At 42.1% G+C, this 24,790-nt stretch overlaps 1 protein-coding gene across 2 annotated transcripts in view; it reads left to right on the forward strand.

Annotated features, from left to right (window-relative positions):
* LOC106604260 (actin-binding LIM protein 3) overlaps window positions 1-24,790 on the forward strand; it is a 235,799-nt gene that overhangs the window by 200,610 nt on the left and 10,399 nt on the right. For both annotated transcript variants that reach the window (XM_082975060.1, XM_082975061.1), the window contains exons 7-13: window positions 11,592-11,679; window positions 11,869-11,927; window positions 14,109-14,180; window positions 21,917-22,105; window positions 22,362-22,385; window positions 23,063-23,195; window positions 24,511-24,621. In XM_082975060.1, the coding sequence (XP_082831186.1) occupies window positions 11,592-11,679; window positions 11,869-11,927; window positions 14,109-14,180; window positions 21,917-22,105; window positions 22,362-22,385; window positions 23,063-23,195; window positions 24,511-24,621 (676 nt within the window). The remainder of the gene's footprint in view (window positions 1-11,591; window positions 11,680-11,868; window positions 11,928-14,108; window positions 14,181-21,916; window positions 22,106-22,361; window positions 22,386-23,062; window positions 23,196-24,510; window positions 24,622-24,790) is intronic.

Raw genomic sequence — 24,790 nt, forward strand, 5'->3', positions numbered from 1 at the left:
GTGATTAACTGTCAGGGCCCGGGTCTGACAGAACCTGGGATTAACGGTCAGAGCCCAGGTTTACAGAACCAGTAATTAACGGTCAGAGCCCAGGTTTACAGAACCTGTGATTAACTGTCAGGGCCCAGGTTTACAGAACCTGTGATTAACTGTCAGGGCCCAGGTCTGACAGAACCTGTGGTTAACTGTCAGGGCCCAGGTCTGACAGAACCTGTGGTTAACTGTCAGGGCCCAGGTCTGACAAAACCTGTGGTTAACGGTCAGAGCCCAGGTCTGACAGAACCTGTGATTAACTGTCAGAGCCCAGGTCTGACAGAACCTGTGCAGATGATCTAGGTGCTGCTGTAACTCCTCCTTAGTGGGAGACAGCAGCACCAGGTCATCTGTATACAGCAGGCACTTGATTTCAGTGTTGTGTAGGGTGAGATCAGGTGCTGCAGATTCTTCTAATGTGTTTGCCAATTCATTAATGTAGATGTTAAATAGTGTTGGACTTATTGAGCAGCCCTGTTTCACTCCACGTCCCTGAGAGAATAAGTATGTTTGCTTGTTGCCAATTTTAACCACACATTTGTTTTTAGTGTACATTGATTTAATAACATCATATGTTTTCCCTTCAAGGCCACTTTCTATTAGTCAATAAAAATACCTTTGTGCCAAATTGAATCAAATGCTTTCTTGAAGTCTACAAATGACGAGTAGATTGTGCCTTTGGATTACTTGTTTGTCAATTAGAGTGTAGAGGGTGTTAATGTGGTCTGTTGATTGAAATCCAATCCTGCTTCTGCTCGGGACGTTGTATTCATAAAGGAAATGACGTAGTCTGCTATTTATGATACTGCAGAGAATTTTCCCCTATTTGCTGTTAACGCAAATTCCTGTAATTTTTCCTCTAATTATTTTTGTCAAATTTGTCTCCACTTTTATAGATTGGTGTGATCCATCCTTGGTTTCCGGGAAAATACCTGCAGTGAGGATAATGTTGAAGAGTTTGTGTATAGCCAATTTGAAGTTGTGGTCTGTATATTTGATCATTTCATTTAAAATACCATTCAGCAATTATTCTACAGTAATTGAGGTATCCACAGGATTCTGATTGTTTTTGACTGCAGATTCAAGTATTTGTAATTGTTCTTGTATATATTTTTGTTCTGGGCTCTTTGTTATATTGCTGTAGAGGTTTGCAAAGTGATTTCTCCACATATCCCCATTTTGGATAGCCAATTCCTCATGATGAGGTTTGTTTAATTTATTCCAATTCTCCCAGAAGTGGTTTGATTCTATGGATTCCTCAAATCCATCCAGCTGATTTCTAATGTGCTGTTCCTTTTTTGTTCTTAGGGTGTGTTTGTATTTCTTCAGTGTTTCCCCATATTGAAGGGGTATCTTTTTGTTGTCTGGTTCTCTGTGTTTTTGATTAGATATATTTCTCAATGACTTTCTTAGAATTTTGCAATAATTATCAAACCATTTTCCATTATCTATTATTTTTGGTTTGCTCTTATGTTTCTTTAGATTAGCCAAGGACGCTAATTTGTCAAATATAAAGTTTAGGTTCCAAAAGGCCAAATGTACACCTTCATTGCTGTAGGAGAATGTTAAGGCTAAAAAGTTGTCCAGGAGAGATTGTATTTTTTGGCTACTAATTGCTTTTTGGTAGATTTCTGTACTGTTTGTACTCCATCTATAGGCCTGTTAAGTACCATGTCATTTATTGGACCGTGATGCATCATGGTTTGGTTTCGCTTTTCTCAGATTTACTGTGGTCTGAGAGAGCTGTTAGTGGGCTAACTGTGAAGGCTCTGAGAGACTCTGGGTTGAGGTTGGTGGTAAAGCAGTCTACAAAAATCTAATTGTATTTGTCACATTAACCCAAGATGGCGTAGCAGTCAGACGTCTTTGTCTTGTCTCGTCCCATGTATATATCTTTTTCTTCGCATTCTTTTTTAAATATTTTTCCTAAACCTCAACTTCAAAGTACTCTCCTGCAACCCGCCTCACCCAATGTGGATCTGTTTTTTTTCTCTAAAGTATTTCTATTTACCTCCGAACTGGAATACCTCAACTGAAGCTAGCTAGCTAACTAGCTACCAGCTATCAGCTATCAGTCAGCTAATCACTGCTAGCGGTCATCAGCTAACCTTTAGCTCGGGAAGCTCTCGCCAGTTCGTACAACGCGTTTCAAACCAGAGCATTCCGCAAGCTCTGAACCCTTTCATCTGGATCATGGCAGCTAGCTAACCGCAACCCGGGTTGACTACTCCTGGCTAACGTTTCCGTCCCGGAGCAAGCACCAACTAGCCTGGGGATAGCCCATGCTAGACACATCTCCCGGCTAGGGCTCCTGGGCTACTCCTGAAGCCCACTCCTCGGCTACAATATCCGGACCCCTTCTACTGCCAGTACGGGGCACGGAACCCCGCCGATCCTTCACGACTGGAATACCGATATAATCTGCCCGAGGATCCCAACAGGGCCCTCAGGCGCAACGTCCCCTGAAGGCCCATTCTGCTAACCGTGGCCTGCTAGCTATCTATAGCATATTGGACTATTAGCTGATCCACCGGCCAGTTTCTTGGACCACTATACCCATTTTGCCAATTGGACTTGGACCCCTCTGCTACTTGGAACCCTACTAATTCCACAACTGGTCTATCAACGTCACCGCACAAGGAGGCAAAAACAGACTTTTCCCCCTGTCGTGTCTTTGGGCACCATTAAACTGAAGACATGTTTATCAAATAACTCCCTGTAATTATTATTATGCGATTAAACTGATTAATCGTTTAACTGTAATTAACTAGGAGATCGGGGCACCAAGGAAAATATTCAGATTACAAAGTTATAATTTTCCTAATATAACTTTCCTATATTATAACATTATATATTATATTATATTATATTATAGTATCTGACCGATTATCTTCTGGTTTAAATGGTTTATTCTTTACCTCGTCAGTCTCATTCCAAACGTCGTAAATTGTTGTTATCTGCACGAACACAGTCTTAACCATAAATATTAACAATTAAATAAATATTAACAATTGATATGCTAATCCTTTGCACATGAACGCTCACTCATTTGGGAACAATTGCAATCAATATATATTTACGCTCAGTGTGTCGTCGGGATCCTTGTTGGAGAGTTTTTGTCCTGTTGGAGAAGTTTTTGTCCGCGTTCTCTCTCTTGGTTAGAATGGATCTTTCAAAGCGACATTCGTTCATTTCGTTATAGAATGGATGTTTCGGCGGTCTTCGCGTTCAATGATACCGAATTTCTAGCTGCAGACTATTAATTAATATCAAAGACTTGTTATGATTCTGTCGGTATCGATAGTCTAAAAGTTTAACCTGTTAGGGCTAGGGGGCAGTATTGACACGGCCGGATAAAAAACGTACCCCATTTAATCTGGTTACTACTCCTGCCCAGTAACTAGAATATGCATATAATTATTGGCTTTGGATAGAAAACACCCTAAAGTTTCTAAAACTGTTTGAATGGTGTCTGTGAGTATAACAGAACTCAAATGGCAGGCCAAAACCTGAGAAGATTCCATGCAGGAAGTGGCCTGTCTGACAAGTTGTGTTTCATCTTGGCTCTTTTTATTGAAGACTGAGGATCTTTGCTCTAACGTGACACTTCCTACGGCTCCCATAGGCTCTCAGGGCCCGGGAAAAAGCTGAACGATATCGAGGCAGCCTCTGGCTGAAACACATTATCGCTTTTGGCAAGTGGCCGATCAGAGTACTATGGGCTTAGGCGCGTGCCCGAGTCGACCGAATGCTTTATTTTCTTTCATCTGTTTACCTAAACGCAGATTCCCAGTCGGAATATTATCACTTTTTTATGAGAAAAATTGCATAAAAATTGATTTTAAACAGCGGTTGACATGCTTCGAAGTACGGTAATGGAATATTTAGAATTTTTTTGTCACGAATTGCGCCATGCTCGTCACCCTTATTTACCCTTTCGGATAGTGTCTTGAACGCACGAACAAAACGCCGCTGTTTGGATATAACTATGGATTATTTTGAACCAAACCAACATTTGTTATTGAAGTAGAAGTCCTGGGAGTGCATTCTGACGAAGACAGCAAAGGTAATAACATTTTTCTTATAGTAAATCTGACTTTGGTGAGTGCTAAACTTGCTGGGTGTCTAAATAGCTAGCCCTGTGATGCCGGGCTATCTACTGAGAATATTGCAAAATGTGCTTTCACCGAAAAGCTATTTTAAAATCGGACATATCGAGTGCATAGAGGAGTTCTGTATCTATAATTCTTAAAATAATTGTTATGCTTTTTGTGAACGTTTATCGTGAGTAATTTAGTAAATTCACCGGCAGTGTTCGGTGGGAATGCTAGTCACATGCTAGTCACATGCTAATGTAAAAAGCTGGTTTTTGATATAAATATGAACTTGATTGAACAAAACATGCATGTATTGTATAACATAATGTCCTAGGGTTGTCATCTGATGAAGATCATCAAAGGTTAGTGCTGCATTTAGCTGTGGTTTGGGTTTATGTGACATTATATGCTAGCTTGAAAAATGGGTGTCTGATTATTTCTGGCTGGGTACTCTGCTGACATAATCTAACGTTTTGCTTTCGTTGTAAAGCCTTTTTGAAATCGGACAGTGTGGTTAGATTAACGAGAGTCTTATCTTTAAAATGGTGTAAAATAGTCATATGTTTGAAAAATTGACGTTTTTGCATTTTTGAGGTTTTTGAATAACGCGCCATGGGATTACACTGGCTGTTACGTAGGTGGGACAATTTGGTGCCACCTACCCTAGAGAGGTTAACCACGTGGTATGGTTAAACTTCAGTAGAGGGATGCATGGTCAAACCTTGGCTCTCTCTTCTGAGGTAAGCTGGTCTCAAGAAAAAAATTCTGGGTGGGGGTTTTATGCTGAACATAGAAAAGCTGTCACATGACACCTTGTCCTGTCTGTGTCCCTGGGGGTGTGCCGATGACTGAGGTAAGCTTTGTACAGAAATACAATTCTCTCACATTAACATCAGTACATAGCACCTCAACATATTCCAAATAGCTTTAATCTTATTAAATCATTTTATACAACCGTTAGATGTAAGTCTCATCGCTGAGGCTAGTATATAAACCTTAGTATGGTAATATGGCCATATTGTCTCTAATGGCCATATTGTCTCTAAAATTGTACTAAGCGGACCAGTTCCTAGCTGGATTCTTCACCGATCTTTTATACCTTCTCCAGAACATAAATGTCGTTCGGTTCTCCAATTCTGTGAGGTGGAGGAATCCTTTGTTCTCTCCATGAAAACACTCTGTCTCTTTATACTGGGGCCATGAGGCAGGACATTCTCCTTTGGAATTTTACGACCGCCTTCACACAGCCTTGTGTCAGAAGTATAGAGGTCGGGGGATGGTGCATAGAAAACCCAGAGGGCAACGTCATGACACCCCATCGCAACATCCCTCTAAGGCCCTTATGCTGGCTTGCTAGCCCCAGCCTGCTAACTGCTAGCTTGCTAGCCCCGGCCTGCTAACTGTCTGAATCGCTGTGCCCAGCCAGCCCAACCACTCACTGGACCCATACGATCACTTGGCAACGCATGCCTCTCCCCAATATCAATATGCCTTGTCCATTACTGTCCTGGTTAATGATTACTGTCTTATTTCACTGTAGAGCCTCTAACCCTGCTCAATATGCCTTAACCAACCATGTTGCTCCACCTCCCACATATGCGATGACATCACCTGGTTTAAACGTCTCTAGAGACTATATCTCTCTCTTCATTACTCAATGCCTAGGTTTACCTCCAATGTACTCTCTTCCTACCATACCTTTGTCTGTACATTATGCCTTCAATCTATGCTATCGTGCCCAGAAACCTGCTCCCTTTACTCTCTGTTCCGAACGTGCTAGACGGCCAGTTCTTCTAGCCTTTAGCCGTACACTTATCCTACTTCTCCTCTGTTCCTCTGGTGATGCAGTGCCTAGCTCCACTCCTACTCCCCAGGTGCTCTCATTTGTTGACTTTTGTAACCGTAAAAGCCTTGGTTTCATGCATGTTAACATTAGAAGCCTACTCCCTAAGTTTGCTTTATTCACTGCTTTAGCACATTCTGCCAACCCGGATGTCTTAGCCGTGTCTGAATCCTGGCTTAGGAAAACCAGCAAAAACCCTGAAACTTCCATCCCTAACTACAACATTTTCCGCAAGATAGAACTGCCAAAGGGGGCAGTGTTGCAATCTACTGCAGAGATCGCCTGCAGAGTTCTATCTTACTATCCAGGTCTGTACCAAAACAATTCGAGCTTCTACTTCTAAAAATGCACCTTTCCAGAAACAAGTCTCTCACCGTTGCCACTTGCTATAGACCACCCTCTGCCCCCAGCTGTGCCCTGGACACCATATGTGAATTGATTGCCCCCCATCTATCTTCTGAACTCGTGCTGCTAGGTGAGCACGCGCTCCAGCAGGTATATCTCTCTGGTCACCCCCAAAGCCAATTCTTCCTTTGGCCGCCTCTCCTTCCAGTTCTCTGCTGCCAATGACTGGAATGAACTGCAAACATCTCTGAAGCTGGAGACTCTTACCTCCCACACTTGCTTTAAGCACCAGCTGTCAGAGCAGCTCACAGATCACTGCACCTGTACATAGCTCATCTGTAAATAGCCCATCCAATCTACCACATCCCCATACTGTATTTATTTATTTATCTTGCTGTTTTGCACCCCAGTATCTCAACTTGCACATTCATCTTCTGCACATCCTACCATTCCAGTGTTTAATTGCTATATTGTAATTACTTTGCCACCATGGCCTATTCATTTGCACATGCTATATATAGATTTTTCTACTGTATTATTGATTGTATGTTTGTTTATTCCATGTGTAACTCTGCGTTGTTGTATGTGTCGAACTGCTTTGCCTTATCTTGGCCAGGTCGCAGTTGCAAATGAGAACTTGTTCTCAACCAGCCTACCTGGTTAAATAAAGGTGAAATAAAATAAAAATAATGTGCCGATTACAACAGGTGTAGACCTTACAAGGAAATGTTTACTTAAGTCCTTAACCAACAATGCTTTTAAAAAAAGTTACAAATAGAAAATAAAAATAACATATAATTGAACAGCAGCAGTAACAATAGTGAGGCTAAATACAGGGGGTACCGGTACAGAGTCATTGTGCGGGGGCACCGGTTAGTCAAGGTAATTGAGGTAATATATACATGTAGGTAGAGTTAAAGTGACTATGCATAGATAATTAACAAAGAGGAGCAGCAGTGTAAAAGAGGGGTCTGGGTAGCCCTCTGATTAGCTGTTCAGGAGTCTTATGGCTTAGGGGTAGAAGCTGTTAAAAAGCCTTTTGGACTTTGACTTGGCGCTCCAGTACCGCTTGCCGTGTGGTAACAGAGAACAGTCTATGACTCGGGTGGCTGGAGTCTTTGACAATTTTTAGTGCCTTCCTCTGACACTGCCTGGTATAGAGGTCCTGGATGGCAGGAAGCTTGGCCATGGTGATGTACTGGGCTGTACGCACTACCCTCTGTAATGCCTTGTGGTCGGAGGCCGAGCAGTTGCCATACCAAGTAGTGATGCAACCAGTCAGGATGCTCTCGATTGTGCAGCTGTAGAACCTTTTGAGGATCTGACGACCCATGCCAAATATTTTCAGTCTCCTGATGGGGAATAGGCTTTGTTGTGCCTTCTTCACAACTGTCTTAGTGTGTTTGGACCATTCTAGTTTGTTGGTGATGAGGACACCAAGGAACTTGAAGCGCTCAACCTGCTCCACTACAGCCCCGTCAATGAGAATGGGGGCGTGCTCGGTCCTCCTTTTCCTGTAGTTCACAATCATCTCCTTTGTCTTGATCACGTTGAGGGAGAGGTTGTTGTCATCGTTGTTGGTGATCAGGCCTACCACTGTTGTGTCATCGGCAAACTTGATGATGGTGTTGGAGTCGCACCTGGCCATGCTGTCATGAGTGTACAGGAGGGGACTGAGCACGCACCCCTGAGGGTCCCCCGTATTGAGGATCAGCGTGGCGGATGTGTTGTTACCTACAGTACTGCTGACAAGGGATAAGCTGTAGGTGTACAGTTGAAGTCAGAAGTTTACATACACCTTAGCCAAATACATTTAAACTCAGTTTTTCACAATTCCTGACATTTAATCCTAGTAAAAATGCCCTGTCTTAGGTCAGTTAGGATCACCAATTTACTTGAAGAATGTGAAATGTCAGCAAAGCACCCCCACAACATGACCCCCGTGTCTCACAGTTGGGATGGTGTTCTTCGGCTTGCAAGCCTCCCCCTTTTTCCTCCAAACACAATGATGTTCATTATGGCCAAACATTTCTATTTTTGTTTCATCAAACCAGAGGACATTTCTCCAAAAAGTACGATCTTTGTCACCATGTGCAGTTGCAAACCGTAGTCTGGCTTTTTTATGGCGATTTTGGAGCAGTGGCTTTTTCCTTGCTGAGCGGCCTTTCAGGTTATGTCGATATAGGACTCATTTTACTGTGGCTATAGATACTTTTGTACCTGTTTCCTCCAGCATCTTCACAAGGTCCTTTGCTGTTGTTCTGGGATTGATTTGCACTTTTTGCACCAAAGTACATTCATCTCTAGGAGACAGAACCCATCTCCTTCTTGAGCGGTATGACGGCTGCGTGGTCCCATGGTGTTTATACTTGCGTACTATTGTTTGTACCGATGAACGTGGTACCTTCAGGCGTTTGGAAATTGCTCCCAAGAATGAACCAGACTTGTGGAGGTCTACAATTTTGGGGGGTCTTGGCTGATTTCTTTAGATTTTCCCATGATGTCAAGCAAAGAGGCACTGAGTTTGAAGGTAGGCCTTGAAATACATCCACAGGTACACCTCCAATTGACAAAAATAATGTCAATTAGCCTATCAGAAGCTTCTAAAGCCATAACATAATTTTCTGGAATTTTCCAAGCTGTTTAAAACCACAGTCAACTTAGTGTATGTAAACTTCTGACGCACTGGAATTGTGAAACAGTGAATTATAAGTGAAATAATCTGTCTGTAAACAATTGTTGGAAAAATTACTTGTGTCATGCGCACAGTAGATGTCCTAACCGACTCGCCAAAACTATAATTTGTTAACAAGAAATGTGTGGAGTGGTTGAAAAACTAGTTTTAATGACTCCAACCTAAGTGTATGTAAACTTCCGACATCAACTGTACCTACCAAAAGAGTCCCCTCTTAGTCTGACATTGACTATATACAGACCCAGTGTTCAACATAGCATCTGGAGCTTTACTCCATTTTTGTTTTTCACTTTGTCATAGTTGTTTCTGGGGGGTATGTGTGGAGGGAAAGGTTGTTGCTTCCTGGTAGGTGTTTATCCCCATGACTGTTAATAGTGTCTAGTTCTTCTGCTGTTCTAGCATTCAGGTCTCCACAGACCAGTATATTGCCTTGGGCCTGAACGTGACTAGTCTCCCCCTCTAGAATGGAGAAACTCTCTTCATTGAAGTAGGGTGACTCTGAGGGAGGATGTATGTGGCACAGAGGAAGACCTTTCAATCTGTTAAAATAGCCTCCTTGTTGATTTTGAAGCAGATTAAGAATGGTCCTGTTTTGATCAATTTGATTGAATGAGTTAGTTCAGATTTATACCATATTAGCATTCCCCTTGAGTCTCTTCCCTGTCCTGAGTCTCTTCCCTGTCCTGAGTCTCTTCCCTGTCCTGAGTCTCTTCCCTGTCCTGAGTCTCTTCCCTGTCCTGAGTCTCTGCCCTGTCCTGAGTCCTTTTAATTTAGTAGATGGTAGGATTATCTCCCTATAACCAAGTGGACAGCCAGTGGAAACATCACCTCTGCACCATGTTTCCTATAGTTCAGGAACACTGGGTTTCTGCTCTTTAGCCCAAAAGCAGAGCACTTCAATCCTTGTAAATTCCAAAATGCAATGTAAAAAGATTTCATAACTGTTTATTCTTTACCTTCAAAAGGAAATAAACACTCACAATCTAACAAGAACTATTAAAATAAGATTTTTCAACTAATGTAAACTCGTATTATGCAAATGTGATTTGTTTATAATTGAAGATAGCATTTGTGTCATGCCACTTGGGTGGATATATTGTGAGGAGGGTGGAGTTCTTGTGCTCATCTTACCATGACCCCCGGCCTATCACATTTGAGCATAGTAGACTCAGCATGTGTTTAATGTCACTCATTTCGTTAGTGGGGGCTGGGCCAGTTGCTCCTCTCACAGCATATGTGAAGCTCTGCCTGTCAGGCTGGGGCTCCTCCAGGTGTGGGTGTGCAGTGGGGGCAGGGGGACACTGGTGGTGTCCTCTGCTCTCCCCTTAATGGTCTGAAAGTCTGTTTCAAACAGCCTAAGGTTACTTTGCACCATGACAGACCCAGTCTGTTTCAAACAGCCTAAGGTTACTTTGCACCATGACAGTCCCAGTCTGTTTCAAACAGCCTAAGGTTACTTTGCACCATGACAGACCCAGTCTGTTTCAAACAGCCTAAGGTTACTTTGCACCATGACAGACCCAGTCTGTTTCAAACAGCCTAAGGTTACTTTGCACCATGACAGACCCAGTCTGTTTCAAACAGCCTAAGGTTACTTTGCACCATGACAGACCCAGTCTGTTTCAAAAAGCCTAAGGTTACTTTGCACCATGACAGACCCAGTCTGTTTCAAACAGCCTAAGGTTACTTTGCACCATGACAGACCCAGTCTGTTTCAAACAGCCTAAGGTTACTTTGCACCATGACAGACCCAGTCTGTTTCAAACAGCCTAAGGTTACTTTGCACCATGACAGACCCAGTCTGTTTCAAACAGCCTAAGGTTACTTTGCACCATGACAGACCCAGTCTTGTGGAGGTTGATTGTTATCATGGTGCTGTCAGGGTCGTCTGTCTCTTTGACTTTCAGCTTCCACCCATTACAGATTCCTTCTTTCTTTATGGATGGGTAGTGACAGCAGAGTGCTGAACGCCATGCATTTGGCTGGTCAGTGAGAAAGATGAGTTTGGTTTCTGGCCTCCCCTTTAGTAGTTTCAGTTTAAAAGCTTTCCTCGTTGTGCCATTTTTGGCCTCTTGACGGTAGAGAATGGACTCAGAAGATATGTTTAATGTTATAGTCCTTGTTCCTTTTTGTTTTACTCACTCAGTTTGGTCGTTTAATGTAGTTGTATTAACTTCCCTTGCAACATTTTTCTGGCTAGCTTGTTAGCCTGCTAGCTAGGTTTTTGTTGTGTAGCTAGCTAGCTATGTTTTTGTTGTGTAGCTAGTTAGCTAGGTTTTTGTTGTGTAGCTAGCTAGCTAGGTTTTTGTTGTGTAGCTAGCTAGCTAGCGAGAGTCAACTTCTTATTGAGTTGTAGAGTTGTTGTTCATCACTTGTCTTGAATTAGATGTGAGTGTTTATCTCATCTTAAAAACAAAAAAACTGAGAAATTAATCTCTCTCTGTGTATCTCTGTGTCTCTCTGTGTATGTCTGTGTCTCTCTGTCTCTCTGTGTGTGTCTCTCTGTGTCTCTCTGTGTATCTCTGTGTCTCTCTGTCTCTCTGTGTTGCTCTCTCTCTCTCTTGCTCTCTCTCTCCAGGCAGGGGGGAAGCACTACCACCCTACCTGTGCCCGCTGTGCCCGATGTCACATGATGTTCACAGAGGGAGAAGAAATGTACCTGCATGGTAAAACACACACACACACACACACACACACACACACACACACACACACACACACACACACACACACACACAGCATCACTGACTTATAAAACTCACAAGGACTCTCCTCTCTCTTTCTCTCTCCCTCTCCCTCTCTGTCTCCCTCTCTGTCTCCCTCTCTGTCTCTCTCTGTCTCTCTCTCTCTGTCAGGTGGTGAAGTGTGGCATCCTTTGTGTAAGCAGGCGGCCAGAGCAGAGAGAAGACTCAGGGTGAGACAAACACAGATATCACTCTACATAACACAGATATCACTCTACTCTACAGAACACAGATATCACTCTACTATAATAATATTTCGAAGATAAATACACAACGCAGACAGAGGACGAGAGGTCAATACAGTACTAACGATCAAGGAATTGAGTTTTTCTGTAATAGGGAAATATCAATGGAAATAGTTGGTTTTCAGTTCAACATCTGTTAGGAATGTCAGTACTGAACGTGTGGCACGTTCTCATTGATCCAACCTGAAACAAGATACTTGTTATTTGGCCATTGGCCCAGTTTTATTGCAAGGGATTATAATTGGTCAACCACAGGCTAGGGCTGGGTTATACACTACACGCTGTCCCTCTGCTCAGGAGAGCGTCACTGAGGACAGGGGAGCATGAACATCTACCATCTACTTCCAAGCATGATTTGTCCTATTTGAATAAACCTATTTTCCTCTCCCTGATTTGCTTTGGGTCTGAGTTATTGAAGAATAACATAATCTGCTAATACTACAGAACACAGATATCACTCTACTCTACAGATCACAGGTATCACTCTACTCTACAGATCACAGGTATCACTCTACTCTACAAAACACATATATCACTCTACTCTACAGATCACAGATATCACTCTACTCTACAGATCACAGGTATCACTCTACTCTACAGATCACAGATATCACTCTACTCTACAAAACACATATATCACTCTACTCTACAGATCACAGATATCACTCTACTCTACAAAACACATATATCACTCTACTCTACAGATCACAGATATAACTCTACTCTACAAAACACAGATATCACTCTACTCTACAGATCACAGATATCACTCTACTCTACAGATCACAGATATCACTCGACTCTACAGAACACAGATATCACTCTACTCTACAGAACACCGATATTACTCTACAGAACACATATATTACTCTACAGAACACAGATATCACTCTACTCTACAGATCACAGATATCACTCTACAGAACACAGATATCACTCGACTCTACAGAACAAATATATTACTCTACAGAACACATATCACTCTACTCTACAGAACACATATATTACTCTACAGAACACAGATATCACTCTACTCTACAGAACACAGATATCACTCGACTCTACAGAACAAATATATTACTCTACAGAACACAGATATCACTCTACTCTACAGAACACATATATTACTCTACAGAACACAGATATCACTCGACTCTACAGAACACAGATATCACTCGACTCTACAGAACACAGATATCACTCGACTCTACAGAACACAGATATCACTCGACTCTACAGAACACAGATATCACTCGACTCTACAGAACACAGATATCACTCGACTCTACAGAACACAGATATCACTCGACTCTACAGAACACAGATATCACTCGACTCTACAGAACACAGATATCACTCGACTCTACAGAACACAGATATCACTCGACTCTACAGAACACAGATATCACTCGACTCTACAGAACACAGATATCACTCGACTCTACAGAACACAGATATCACTCGACTCTACAGAACACAGATATCACTCGACTCTACAGAACACAGATATCACTCGACTCTACAGAACACAGATATCACTCGACTCTACAGAACACAGATATCACTCGACTCTACAGAACACAGATATCACTCGACTCTACAGAACACAGATATCACTCGACTCTACAGAACACAGATATCACTCGACTCTACAGAACACAGATATCACTCGACTCTACAGAACACAGATATCACTCGACTCTACAGAACACAGATATCAATCTACTCTACAGAACACAGATATCACTCGACTCTACAGAACACAGATATCACTCGACTCTACAGAACACAGATATCACTCGACTCTACAGAACACAGATATCACTCGACTCTACAGAACACAGATATCACTCGACTCTACAGAACACAGATATCACTCGACTCTACAGAACACAGATATCACTCGACTCTACAGAACACAGATATCACTCGACTCTACAGAACACAGATATCACTCTACTCTACAGAACACAGATATCACTCGACTCTACAGAACACAGATATCAATCTACTCTACAGAACACAGATATCACTCTACTCTACAGAACACAGATATCACTCTACTCTTTTTACCCTCATTCCTTTTTCTTTTCTTTCTTCCCACAGCACAGACGTCTGTCAGAGACCTCCATCTCTCCACCGGGTTCGTCTGTCGGCTCTCCCAGCCGCGTCATCTGTGTAAGTCAACAATCACAAGTCAATCTTCCTCTAGCTCCACACAACCTTCAGGGCCCACTAGCTTCGAAAATACAAACCAATTGCTCCTGAAGTGTGCACTCGTTCACTATTTCTCACTATCTCAAAGCGTTTGATTGGTGTAGGCATGGGCTAGTGGGAATATCAACCACATGTAATTTCATATCATATTAATGATTTGTCATATGCGCCAAATACAACAGCTGTACTCTTTACCGTGAAATGGTTACTTACGAGCCCTTCCCAATGTTGCAGAGTTCCAAAATTATAATAAAAAGAAAATGGTAACGCATGAGGAATAAAATACACAAGAATGGAGCTATATACAGGGAGTACCAGTACCAGATCAATGTGGAGCTATATACAGGGAGTACCAGTACCAGATCAATGTGGAGCTATATACAGGAAGTACCAGTACCAGATCAATGTGGAGCTATATACAGGAAGTACCAGTACCAGATCAATGTGGAGCCTTATACAGGGAGTACCAGTACCAGATCAATGTGGAGCTATATACAGGAAGTACCAGTACCAGATCAATGTGGAGCCTTATACAGGGAGTACCAGTACCAGATCAATGTGGAGCTATATACAGGGAGTACCAGTACCAGATCAATGTGGAGCTATATACAGGGATTACCAGTACCAGATCAATGTGGAGCTATATACAGGGAGTACCAGTACCAGATCAATGTGGAGCTATATACAGGGAGTACCAGTACCAGATCAATGTGGAGGTATATACAGGGAGTACCAGTACCAGATCAATGTGGAGCTATATACAGGGAGTACCAGTACCAGATCAATGTGGAGCTATATACAGGGAGTATCAGTACCAGATCAATGTGGAGCTATATACAGGGAGTATCAGTACCAGATCAATGTGGAGCTATATACAGGGAGTACCAGTACCAGATCAATGTGGAGCTATATACAGGAAGTACCAGTACCAGATCAATGTGGAGCTATATACAGGAAGTACCAGTACCAGATCAATGTGGAGCTATATACAGGGAGTACCAGTACCAGATCAATGTGGAGCTATATACAGGGAGTACCAGTACCAGATCAATGTGGAGCTATATACAGGGAGTACCAGTACCAGATCAATGTGGAGCTATATACAGGGAGTATCAGTACCAGATCAATGTGGAGCTATATACAGGGAGTACCAGTACCAGATCAATGTGGAGCTATATACAGGGAGTACCAGCACCAGATCAATGTGGAGCTATATACAGGAAGTACCAGTACCAGATCAATGTGGAGCTATTTACAGGAAGTACCAGTACCAGATCAATGTGGAGCTATATACAGGGAGTACCAGTACCAGATCAATGTGGAGCTATATACAGAGAGTATCAGTACCAGATCAATGTAGAGCTATATACATGGAGTACCAGGTCAATGTGGAGCTATATACAGAGAGTACTAGTACCAGATCAATGTGGAGCTATATACAGGGAGTACCAGGTCAATGTGGAGCTATATACAGGGAGTACCAGTACCAGATCAATGTGGAGCTATATACAGGGAGTACCAGTACCAGATCAATGTAGAGCTATATACATGGAGTACCAGGTCAATGTGGAGCTATATACAGGGAGTAACAGTTCAATGTAGAGCTATATACATGGAGTACCAGGTCAATGTGGAGCTATATACAGGGAGTACCAGTACCAGATCAATGTGGAGCTATATACAGGGAGTACCAGTACCAGATCAATGTGGAGCCTTATACAGGGCGTACCAGTACCAGATCAATGTGGAGCTATATACAGGGAGTACCAGTACCAGATCAATGTGGAGCTATATACAGGGAGTACCAGTACCAGATCAATGTGGAGCTATATACAGGGAGTACCAGTACCAGATCAATGTGGATCTATATACAGGGAGTATCAGTACCAGATCAATGTGGAGCTATATACAGGGAGTACCAGTACCAGATCAATGTGGAGCTATATACAGGAAGTACCAGTACCAGATCAATGTGGAGCTATATACAGGAAGTACCAGTACCAGATCAATGTGGAGCTATATACAGGGAGTACCAGTACCAGATCAATGTGGAGCTATATACAGGGAGTACCAGCACCTGATCAATGTGGAGTTATATACAGGAAGTACCAGTACCAGATCAATGTGGAGCTATTTACAGGAAGTACCAGTACCAGATCAATGTGGAGCTATATACAGGGAGTACCAGTAGCAGATCAATGTGGAGCTATATACACAGAGTACCAATACCAGATCAATGTGCAGCTATATACAGGGAGTACCAGTACCAGATCAATGTAGAGCTATATACATGGAGTACCAGGTCAATGTGGAGCTATATACAGGGAGTACCAGTACCAGATCAATGTAGAGCTATATACAGGGAGTACCAGTACCAGATCAATGTGGAGCTATATACAGGAAGTACCAGTACCCGATCAATGTGGAGCTATATACAGGGAGTACCAGTACCAGATCAATGTGGAGCTATATACAGGGAGTACCAGTATCAGATCAATGTAGAGCAACATACATGGGGTACCAGTACCAGTTCAATATGAAGCTATATACAGGAAGTACCAGTACCAGATCAATGTGGAGCTATATACAGGGAGAACCAGTACCAGATCAATGTGGAGTTATATACAGGAAGTACCAGTACCAGATCAATTTGGCGCTATATACTGGGAGAACCAGTACCAGATCAATGTGAAGTTGTATACAGGGAGTACCAGTACCCGATCAATGTGCAGAGGTACGAGGTATTTGAGGTAGATATGTACATGAAGGCAGTGTAAAGTGACTAGGCATCAGGATAGATAATAATAAGGTATCTGAGGTAGATATGTACATGAAGGCAGGGTAAAGTGACTAGACATCAGGATAGATAATAATAAGGTATTTGAGGTAGATATGTACATGAAGGCAGGGTAAAGTGACTAGGCATCAGGATAGATAATAATAAGGTATTTCAGGTAGATATGTACATGAAGACAGGGTAAAGTGACTAGGCATCAGGATAGATAATAATAAGGTATTTGAGGTAGATATGTACATGAAGGCAGGGTAAAGTGGCTAGGCATCAGGATAGATAATAATAAGGTATTTCAGGTAGATATGTACATGAAGACAGGGTAAAGTGACTAGACATCAGGATAGATAATAATAAGGTATTTGTGGTAGATATGTACACGAAGGCAGGGTAAAGTGACTAGGCATCAGGATAGATAATAATAAGGTATTTGAGGTAGATATGTACATGAAGGCAGGGTAAAGTGACTAGGTATCAGGATAGATAATAATAAGGTATTTGAGGTAGATATGTACATGGAGGCAGGGTAAAGTGACTAGTCATCAGGATAGATAATAATAAGGTATTTGATGTAGATATGTACATGAAGGCAGGGTAAAGTGACTAGACATCAGGATAGATAATAATAAGGTATTTGAGGTAGATATGTACATGAAGGCAGGGTAAAGTGACTAGGTATCAGGATAGATAATAATAAGGTATTTGAGGTAGATATGTACATGAAGGCAGGGTAAAGTGACTAGGTATCAGGATAGATAATAATAAGGTATTTGAGGTAGATATGTACATGAAGGCAGGGTAAAGTGACTAGGTATCAGGATAGATAATAATAAGGTATTTGAGGTAGATATGTACATGAAGGCAGGGTAAAGTGACTAGTCATCAGGATAGATAATAATAAGGTATTTGAGGTAGATATGTACATGAAGGCAGGGTAAAGTGACTAGGCATCAGGATAGATAATAATAAGGTATTTGAGGTAGATATGTACATGAAGGCAGGGTAAAGTGACTAGGCATCAGGATAGATAATAATAAGGTATTTGAGGTAGATATGTACATGAAGGCAGGGTAAAGTGACTAGTCATCAGGATAGATAATAATAAGGTATTTGAGGTAGATATGTACATGAAGGCAGGGTAAAGTGACTAGGCATCAGGATAGATAATAATAAGGTATTAGAGGTAGATATGTACATGAAGGCAGGGTAAAGTGACTAGGCATCAGGATAGATAATAGTAAGGTATTAGAGGTAGATATGTACATGAAGGCAGGGTAAAGTGACTAGGCATCAGGATAGATAATAATAAGGCATTTGAGGTAGATATGTACATGAAGGCAGGGTAAAGTGACTAGACATCAGGATAGATAATAATAAGGTATTAGAGGTAGATATGTACATGAAGGCAGGGTAAAGTGACATCAGGATAGATAATAATAAGGTATTTGAGGTAGATATGTACATGAAGGCAGGGTAAAGTGACTAGACATCAGGATAGATAATAATAAGGTATTTGAGGTAGATATGTACATGAAGGCAGGGTAAAGTGACTAGACATCAGGATAGATAATAATAAGGTATTTGAGGTAGATATGTACATGAAGGCAGGGTAAAGTGACTAGGCATCAGGATAGATAATAATAAGGCATTTGAGGTAGATATGTACATGAAGGCAGGGTAAAGTGACTAGACATCAGCATAGATAATAATAAGATGTTTGAGGTAGATATGTACATGAAGGCAGGGTAAAGTGACTAGACATCAGGATAGATAATAATAAGGTATCTGAGGTAGATATGTACATGAAGGCAGGGTAAAGTGACTAGACATCAGGATAGATAATAGTAAGGTATTAGAGGTCGATATGTACATGAAGGCAGGGTAAAGTGACTAGTCATCAGGATAGATAATAATAAGGTATTTGTGGTAGATATGTACATGAAGGCAAGGTAAAGTGACTAGGTATCAGGATAGATAATAATAAGGTATTTGTGGTAGATATGTACATGAAGGCAGGGTAAAGTGACTAGGTATCAGGATAGATAATAATAAGGTATCTGAGGTAGATATGTACATGAAGGCAAGGTAAAGTGACTAGGTATCAGGATAGATAATAATAAGGTATTAGAGGTAGATATGTACATGAAGGCAGGGTAAAGTGACTAGGCATCAGGATAGATAATAATAAGATATTAGAGGTAGATATGTACATGAAGGCAGGGTAAAGTGACTAGGTATCAGGATAGATAATAATAAGATATTAGAGGTAGATATGTACATGAAGGCAGGGTAAAGTGACTAGGCATCAGGATAGATAATAATAAGGTATTTGATGTAGATATGTACATGAAGGCAGGGTAAAGTGACTAGGTATCAGGATAGATAATAATAAGGTATGAGGTAGATATGTACATGAAGGTAGGTTAAAGTGACTAGGTATCAGGATAGATAATAATAAGGTATCTGAGGTAGATATGTACATGAAGGCAGGGTAAAGTGACTAGGTATCAGGATAGATAATAATAAGGTATGAGGTAGATATGTACATGAAGGTAGGGTAAAGTGACTAGGTATCAGGATAGATAATAATAAGGTATGAGGTAGATATGTACATGAAGGCAGGGTAAAGTGACTAGGTATCAGGATAGATAATAATAAGGTATGAGGTAGATATGTACATGAAGGCAGGGTAAAGTGACTAGGCATCAGGATAGATAATAATAAGGTATGAGGTAGATATGTACATGAAGGCAGGGTAAAGTGACTAGGTATCAGGATAGATAATAATAAGGTATTAGAGGTAGATATGTACATGAAGGCAGGGTAAAGTGACTAGGCATCAGGATAGATAATAATAAGGTATGAGGTAGATATGTACATGAAGGCAGGGTAAAGTGACTAGGCATCAGGATAGATAATAATAATAATAAGGTATTTCAGGTAGATATGTACATGAAGGCAGGGTAAAGTGACTAGACATCAGGATAGATAATAATAAGGTATTTCAGGTAGATATGTACATGAAGGCAGGGTAAAGTGACTAGGCATCAGGATAGATAATAATAAGGTATTAGAGGTAGATATGTACATGAAGGCAGGGTAAAGTGACTAGGCATCAGGATAGATAATAATAAGGTATTAGAGGTAGATATGTACATGAAGGCAGGGTAAAGTGACTAGGCATCAGGATAGATAATAATAAGGTATTTGATGTAGATATGTACATGAAGGCAGGGTAAAGTGACTAGGCATCAGGATAGATAATAATAAGGTATTTGAGGTAGATATGTACATGAAGGCAGGGTAAAGTGACTAGACATCAGGATAATAAAAAGAGTAAAATGATGAACAGGGTAGCATCAGAAAATGATGAGTTTAAACGTGTGTTTTGTGTATATGTAACCCTTTTTTAACTAGGCAAGTCAGTTAAGAGCAAATTCTATTTACAATGACAGCCTACTGGGGAACAGTGGGTTAACTGCCTTGTTCATGGACAGAACAACAGATTTTTGCCTTGTCAGCTCGGGGATTCGATCCAGCAACCTTTTGGTCTCTGGCCTAACGCTCTAACCACTAGATTACCTGCCACCCCGAATATATAGTGTGTACAAGATAGGGTCAGTGCAGATAGACCGGGTAACCATTCATTCATTATTTAGCAGTCTTATGATGTCTCGGAGCCTGTTGGTCTGATAGCCGATGCTCTGGTACCATTTGCCGGACAGTAGCACAGTGAATAGTCTATGACTTGGGAGTCTTTCTCAATCTTTCAGGTCTTCCTCTGACACCGCCTAATATAGAGGTCCTGGATGGCAGGGAGCTCGGCCCCAGTGATGTACTGGGCAGTCCGCACCACCCTCTATAGTGCTTTGCTGTTGAGGGCGGTGCATTTACTATATCAAGCTCTGATAAAGCCAGTCAAAATGCTCTCGATGGTGCAGCTGTAGAACTTTTTGAGGAACCTAGGGCTCAGGCCAAATCTTTTCAGCCTCCTGAGGGGGAAGAGGCGCTGTCGTGCCCTGTTCACAACAGTGCAGGTGTGAATGGACCATGTTAAATCACTGAAGAGAAGTGAACAGGTGCACAATTTGGGAGGAAGGAGAGATAGTTGTGACATAGTCACTGTCGCCCTGCCCAGTACAGATGTGAGACACTGGTTCATTCTCCACTCACCCCTGACCCGTGACCTCACCTTACACTGCTGGCTAGGTCCTCTTCTTATGTCTGTCTGTCATATTGGGACACAACCTGTGTGTGTGTGTGTGTTTGTGTGTGCGTGTGTGTGTGTGTGCTCTGTTTGGACTACTACTAGTCTTTGCTGAGCTGTACTGTATAGTTCACTACTGCTGTTGGAAACATTAGCTTACACATCCATCCACATAAACACATGTAGAGACACACACACACACCCATCCATGCATGAGCATCTTCTGCAGGTGTGTGTGTGTGTGTGTGTGTGTGTTCTGAGCTCTGGCCTCATAATCAATGACCTGCTCAGGGTGATGGATGAGGGGAAAACACAGAGTTAGCTCTCTCTCTCTCTCTCTCTCTCTCTCTCTCTCTCTCTCTCTCTCTCTCTCTCTCTCTCTCTCTCTCTCTCTCTCTCTCTCCATTGCTTTGTGGAGCTGAAGGTCATGTCAGGGAGTGGTCAGATCCTACAGTATATATTCAGTAGTCACATGTTAACTGTATGTGTTGTGTCAGTGTATGGCTGTACTGTCAGCATGCTTTACAGTCTGCAGCACGCAATCCATGTCTTTGGTTTTGCATGCGTAAATGTTGTTTGTGTGTGTGTGTGTGTGTGTGTGTGTGTGTGTGTGGTGTGTGTGTGTGTGTGTGTGTGTGTGTGTGTGTGTGTGTGTGTGTGTGTGTGTGTGTGTGTGTGTCCTGTTGTGTCCCACCCCAGGCCAGGGTGGAGAATGAGATACTAGACTATAAGGACTTGGCTGCGCTGCCTAAGGTCAAGGCCATATACGAGGTCCAGCCACCTGACCTCATATCATCCTACCAGCCCCAGCATCATCCTACCATATCATCCTACCAGCCCTACCACAGATACTCCTCAGATGACATAGAGACCTTCAGCTATGGAGAGGTACTAAGTGCTGCAAAGCTTTCAGGAAATACACCTATGTCATTTTCTTATACGTCTTCTCTAAATTCACTGACAGTTGATCAACAAGATAAATAAATATGTTTCTAATATTGATGTCAATGTAGAATAACTGAACTGAATCTATTTCCTTGTTTTGCAGTCACCTGGGACTTTCTATTCTCAGGTTAGTAACCTTGTTGTTTTGCAGTCACCTGGGACTCTCTATTCTCAGGTTAGTAACCTTGTTGTTTTGCAGTCACCTGGGACTTTCTATTCTCAGGTTAGTAACCTTGTTGTTTTGCAGTCACCTGGGACTCTCTATTCTCAGGTTAGTAACCTTGTTGTTTTGCAGTCACCTGGGACTCTCTATTCTCAGGTTAGTAACCTTGTTGTTTTGCAGTCACCTGGGACTCTCTATTCTCAGGTTAGTAACCTTGTTGTTTTGCAGTCACCTGGGACTCTCTATTCTCAGGTTAGTAACCTTGTTGTTTTGCAGTCACCTGGGACTCTCTATTCTCAGGTTAGTAACCTTGTTGTTTTGCAGTCACCTGGGACTCTCTATTCTCAGGTTAGTAACCTTGTTGTTTTGCAGTCACCTGGGACTCTCTATTCTCAGGTTAGTAACCTTGTTGTTTTGCAGTCACCTGGGACTCTCTATTCTCAGGTTAGTAACCTTGTTGTTTTGCAGTCACCTGGGACTCTCTATTCTCAGGTTAGTAACCTTGTTGTTTTGCAGTCACCTGGGACTCTATTCTCAGGTTAGTAACCTTGTTGTTTCCAACAGAATGAAGAATCATTTCTGTGATCAGTCGTCTGTGGATATGTGGATAGTTCTGTATCTGTCTTTCTTTACCCTTCTCTCTTGCTCTATCTGTCTGTCCCTCTTTTTCTTTCTTTCTCCCCCACTCTGTCATCCCCCCTCTCCCCAACTCTCTCAACTCCCCCCTCTCCCTTTAGAAGCTGTATTACAATATAGACAAGAGACAGAGACAGTGTTCCAGCCCTGCCTACATGGACGACTCTCCCTCCTTCAGCCGCCAAGCCATGTCTCCCATCACGCCTCGCTCACCGCAGCACTATGGACACCCTGGTGAGTCACACACGTGTGCACACACACACGCACGCACACACCAATCAACCAATCAATCAACCTTTCAATCCATCAAATCGTATTGGTGTAGTGTTTTTAACAAAACATTCAAGAGCAGGAAGGTCTAACATCAGGTTGCTGTTGAGCACTCTGGAACAAATCTCTTTCTAAAAGTGTTATACAAATACATTCCTCCTCTTTCTTTCAATCTCCTTCCCTTTCTGGCCACTGGCAGTAAAAGCAATGGATATGCAGTGCCTTCAGAAAGTATTCAGACCCCTTTACTTTTCCCACATTTGGTTTCGTTACAGCCTTATTCTAAAATATATTCAATTGTTTTTTTTCCCTCATCAATCTACACACAATACCCCATATTGACAAAGCAAAAACAGTTTTTTAGAAATGTTTGCAAATATATAAATATAAAAAAAAACAGAAATATTACATTTACATAAGTATTCAGACCCTGTACCCAGTACTTTGTTGAAGCACCTTTGGCAGCGATTACAGCATTGAGTCTTCTTGGGTATGACGCTACAAGCTTGGCACACCTGTATTTGGGGAGTTTCCCCCATTCTTCTCTGCAGATCCTCTCAAGCTCTCAAGTTGGACGGGGAGCGTTGCTGCACAGCTATTCAGGTCTCTCCAGAGATGTTCGATCGGGTTCAAGTCCGGGGTCTGGCTGGGCCACTCAAGGACATTGTAAGACTTGTCCCGAAGCCATTCCTGCGTTGTCTTGGCTGTGTGCTTAGGGTCATTGTCCTGTTGGAAGGGGAACCTTCTCCCCAGACTCCAATCAAGTTGTAGAAACATCTCAAGGATGATAAATGGAAACAGGATGCACCTGAGCTGAATTTCGAGTCTCATAGCAAAGGGTCTGAATACCCATGTAAATAAGTATTCTGTTTTCACTTTGTCAGTATGGGGTATTGTGTGTAGATTGCTGAGGATTTATTTTTTATTAAATCCATTTTAGAGTAAGGCTGTAACTTAACAAAATGTACAAAAAGTGAATGGGTCTGAATACTTTCCGAAGGCACTGTATCTTCCACCATGTGACAGTTAATGCATTTAAAAGCAGTGACCTGCAGGGGAAGGAGGCTTGTACCGTTCCTTCTAGCTTCCTGTGCTCAGATGGTCCAGTATGCCTTTCCTCAATTCTGTTGAAATGCATTCTGCACCTGATTGGCTCAAGTGATAAGCTGGCAGCCACTGTTGATCACCTTTTCCTTTGGTTCTGATTGGTTGTGAGGGACTGGATGGCAGGACAAAGCCTTTTCTTCATGCTCATGTTTCCTTTGCTGTGATTGGCTAGTGCTGGCTGCAGGCTCTGAGAGTGGCAGGAGCTCGCCCTATTACGGCTCGCTGGAGGAGCGGCCTAGTACTCCTACCACATACCACGCCCCCAAGCATTTCCATGTACCAGGTAGGACAACACTTCAATTGTGCCCCAATGGCCCCCTATTCTCTATGGAAGTGCAATATATTTGGAATAGGGTGCCATTTGGGACGCGCACTTTTCTTCATCTCCTCATCTTTCCATCTTCTCTTCATCTCCTCATCTTTCCATCTTTTCATCATCTCCTCATCTTTCC

Source organism: Salmo salar, chromosome 05 (assembly GCF_965601325.2).
Source record: "Salmo salar chromosome 05, fSalSal1, whole genome shotgun sequence".
NCBI classification, from domain to species: Eukaryota; Metazoa; Chordata; class Actinopteri; order Salmoniformes; family Salmonidae; genus Salmo; species Salmo salar.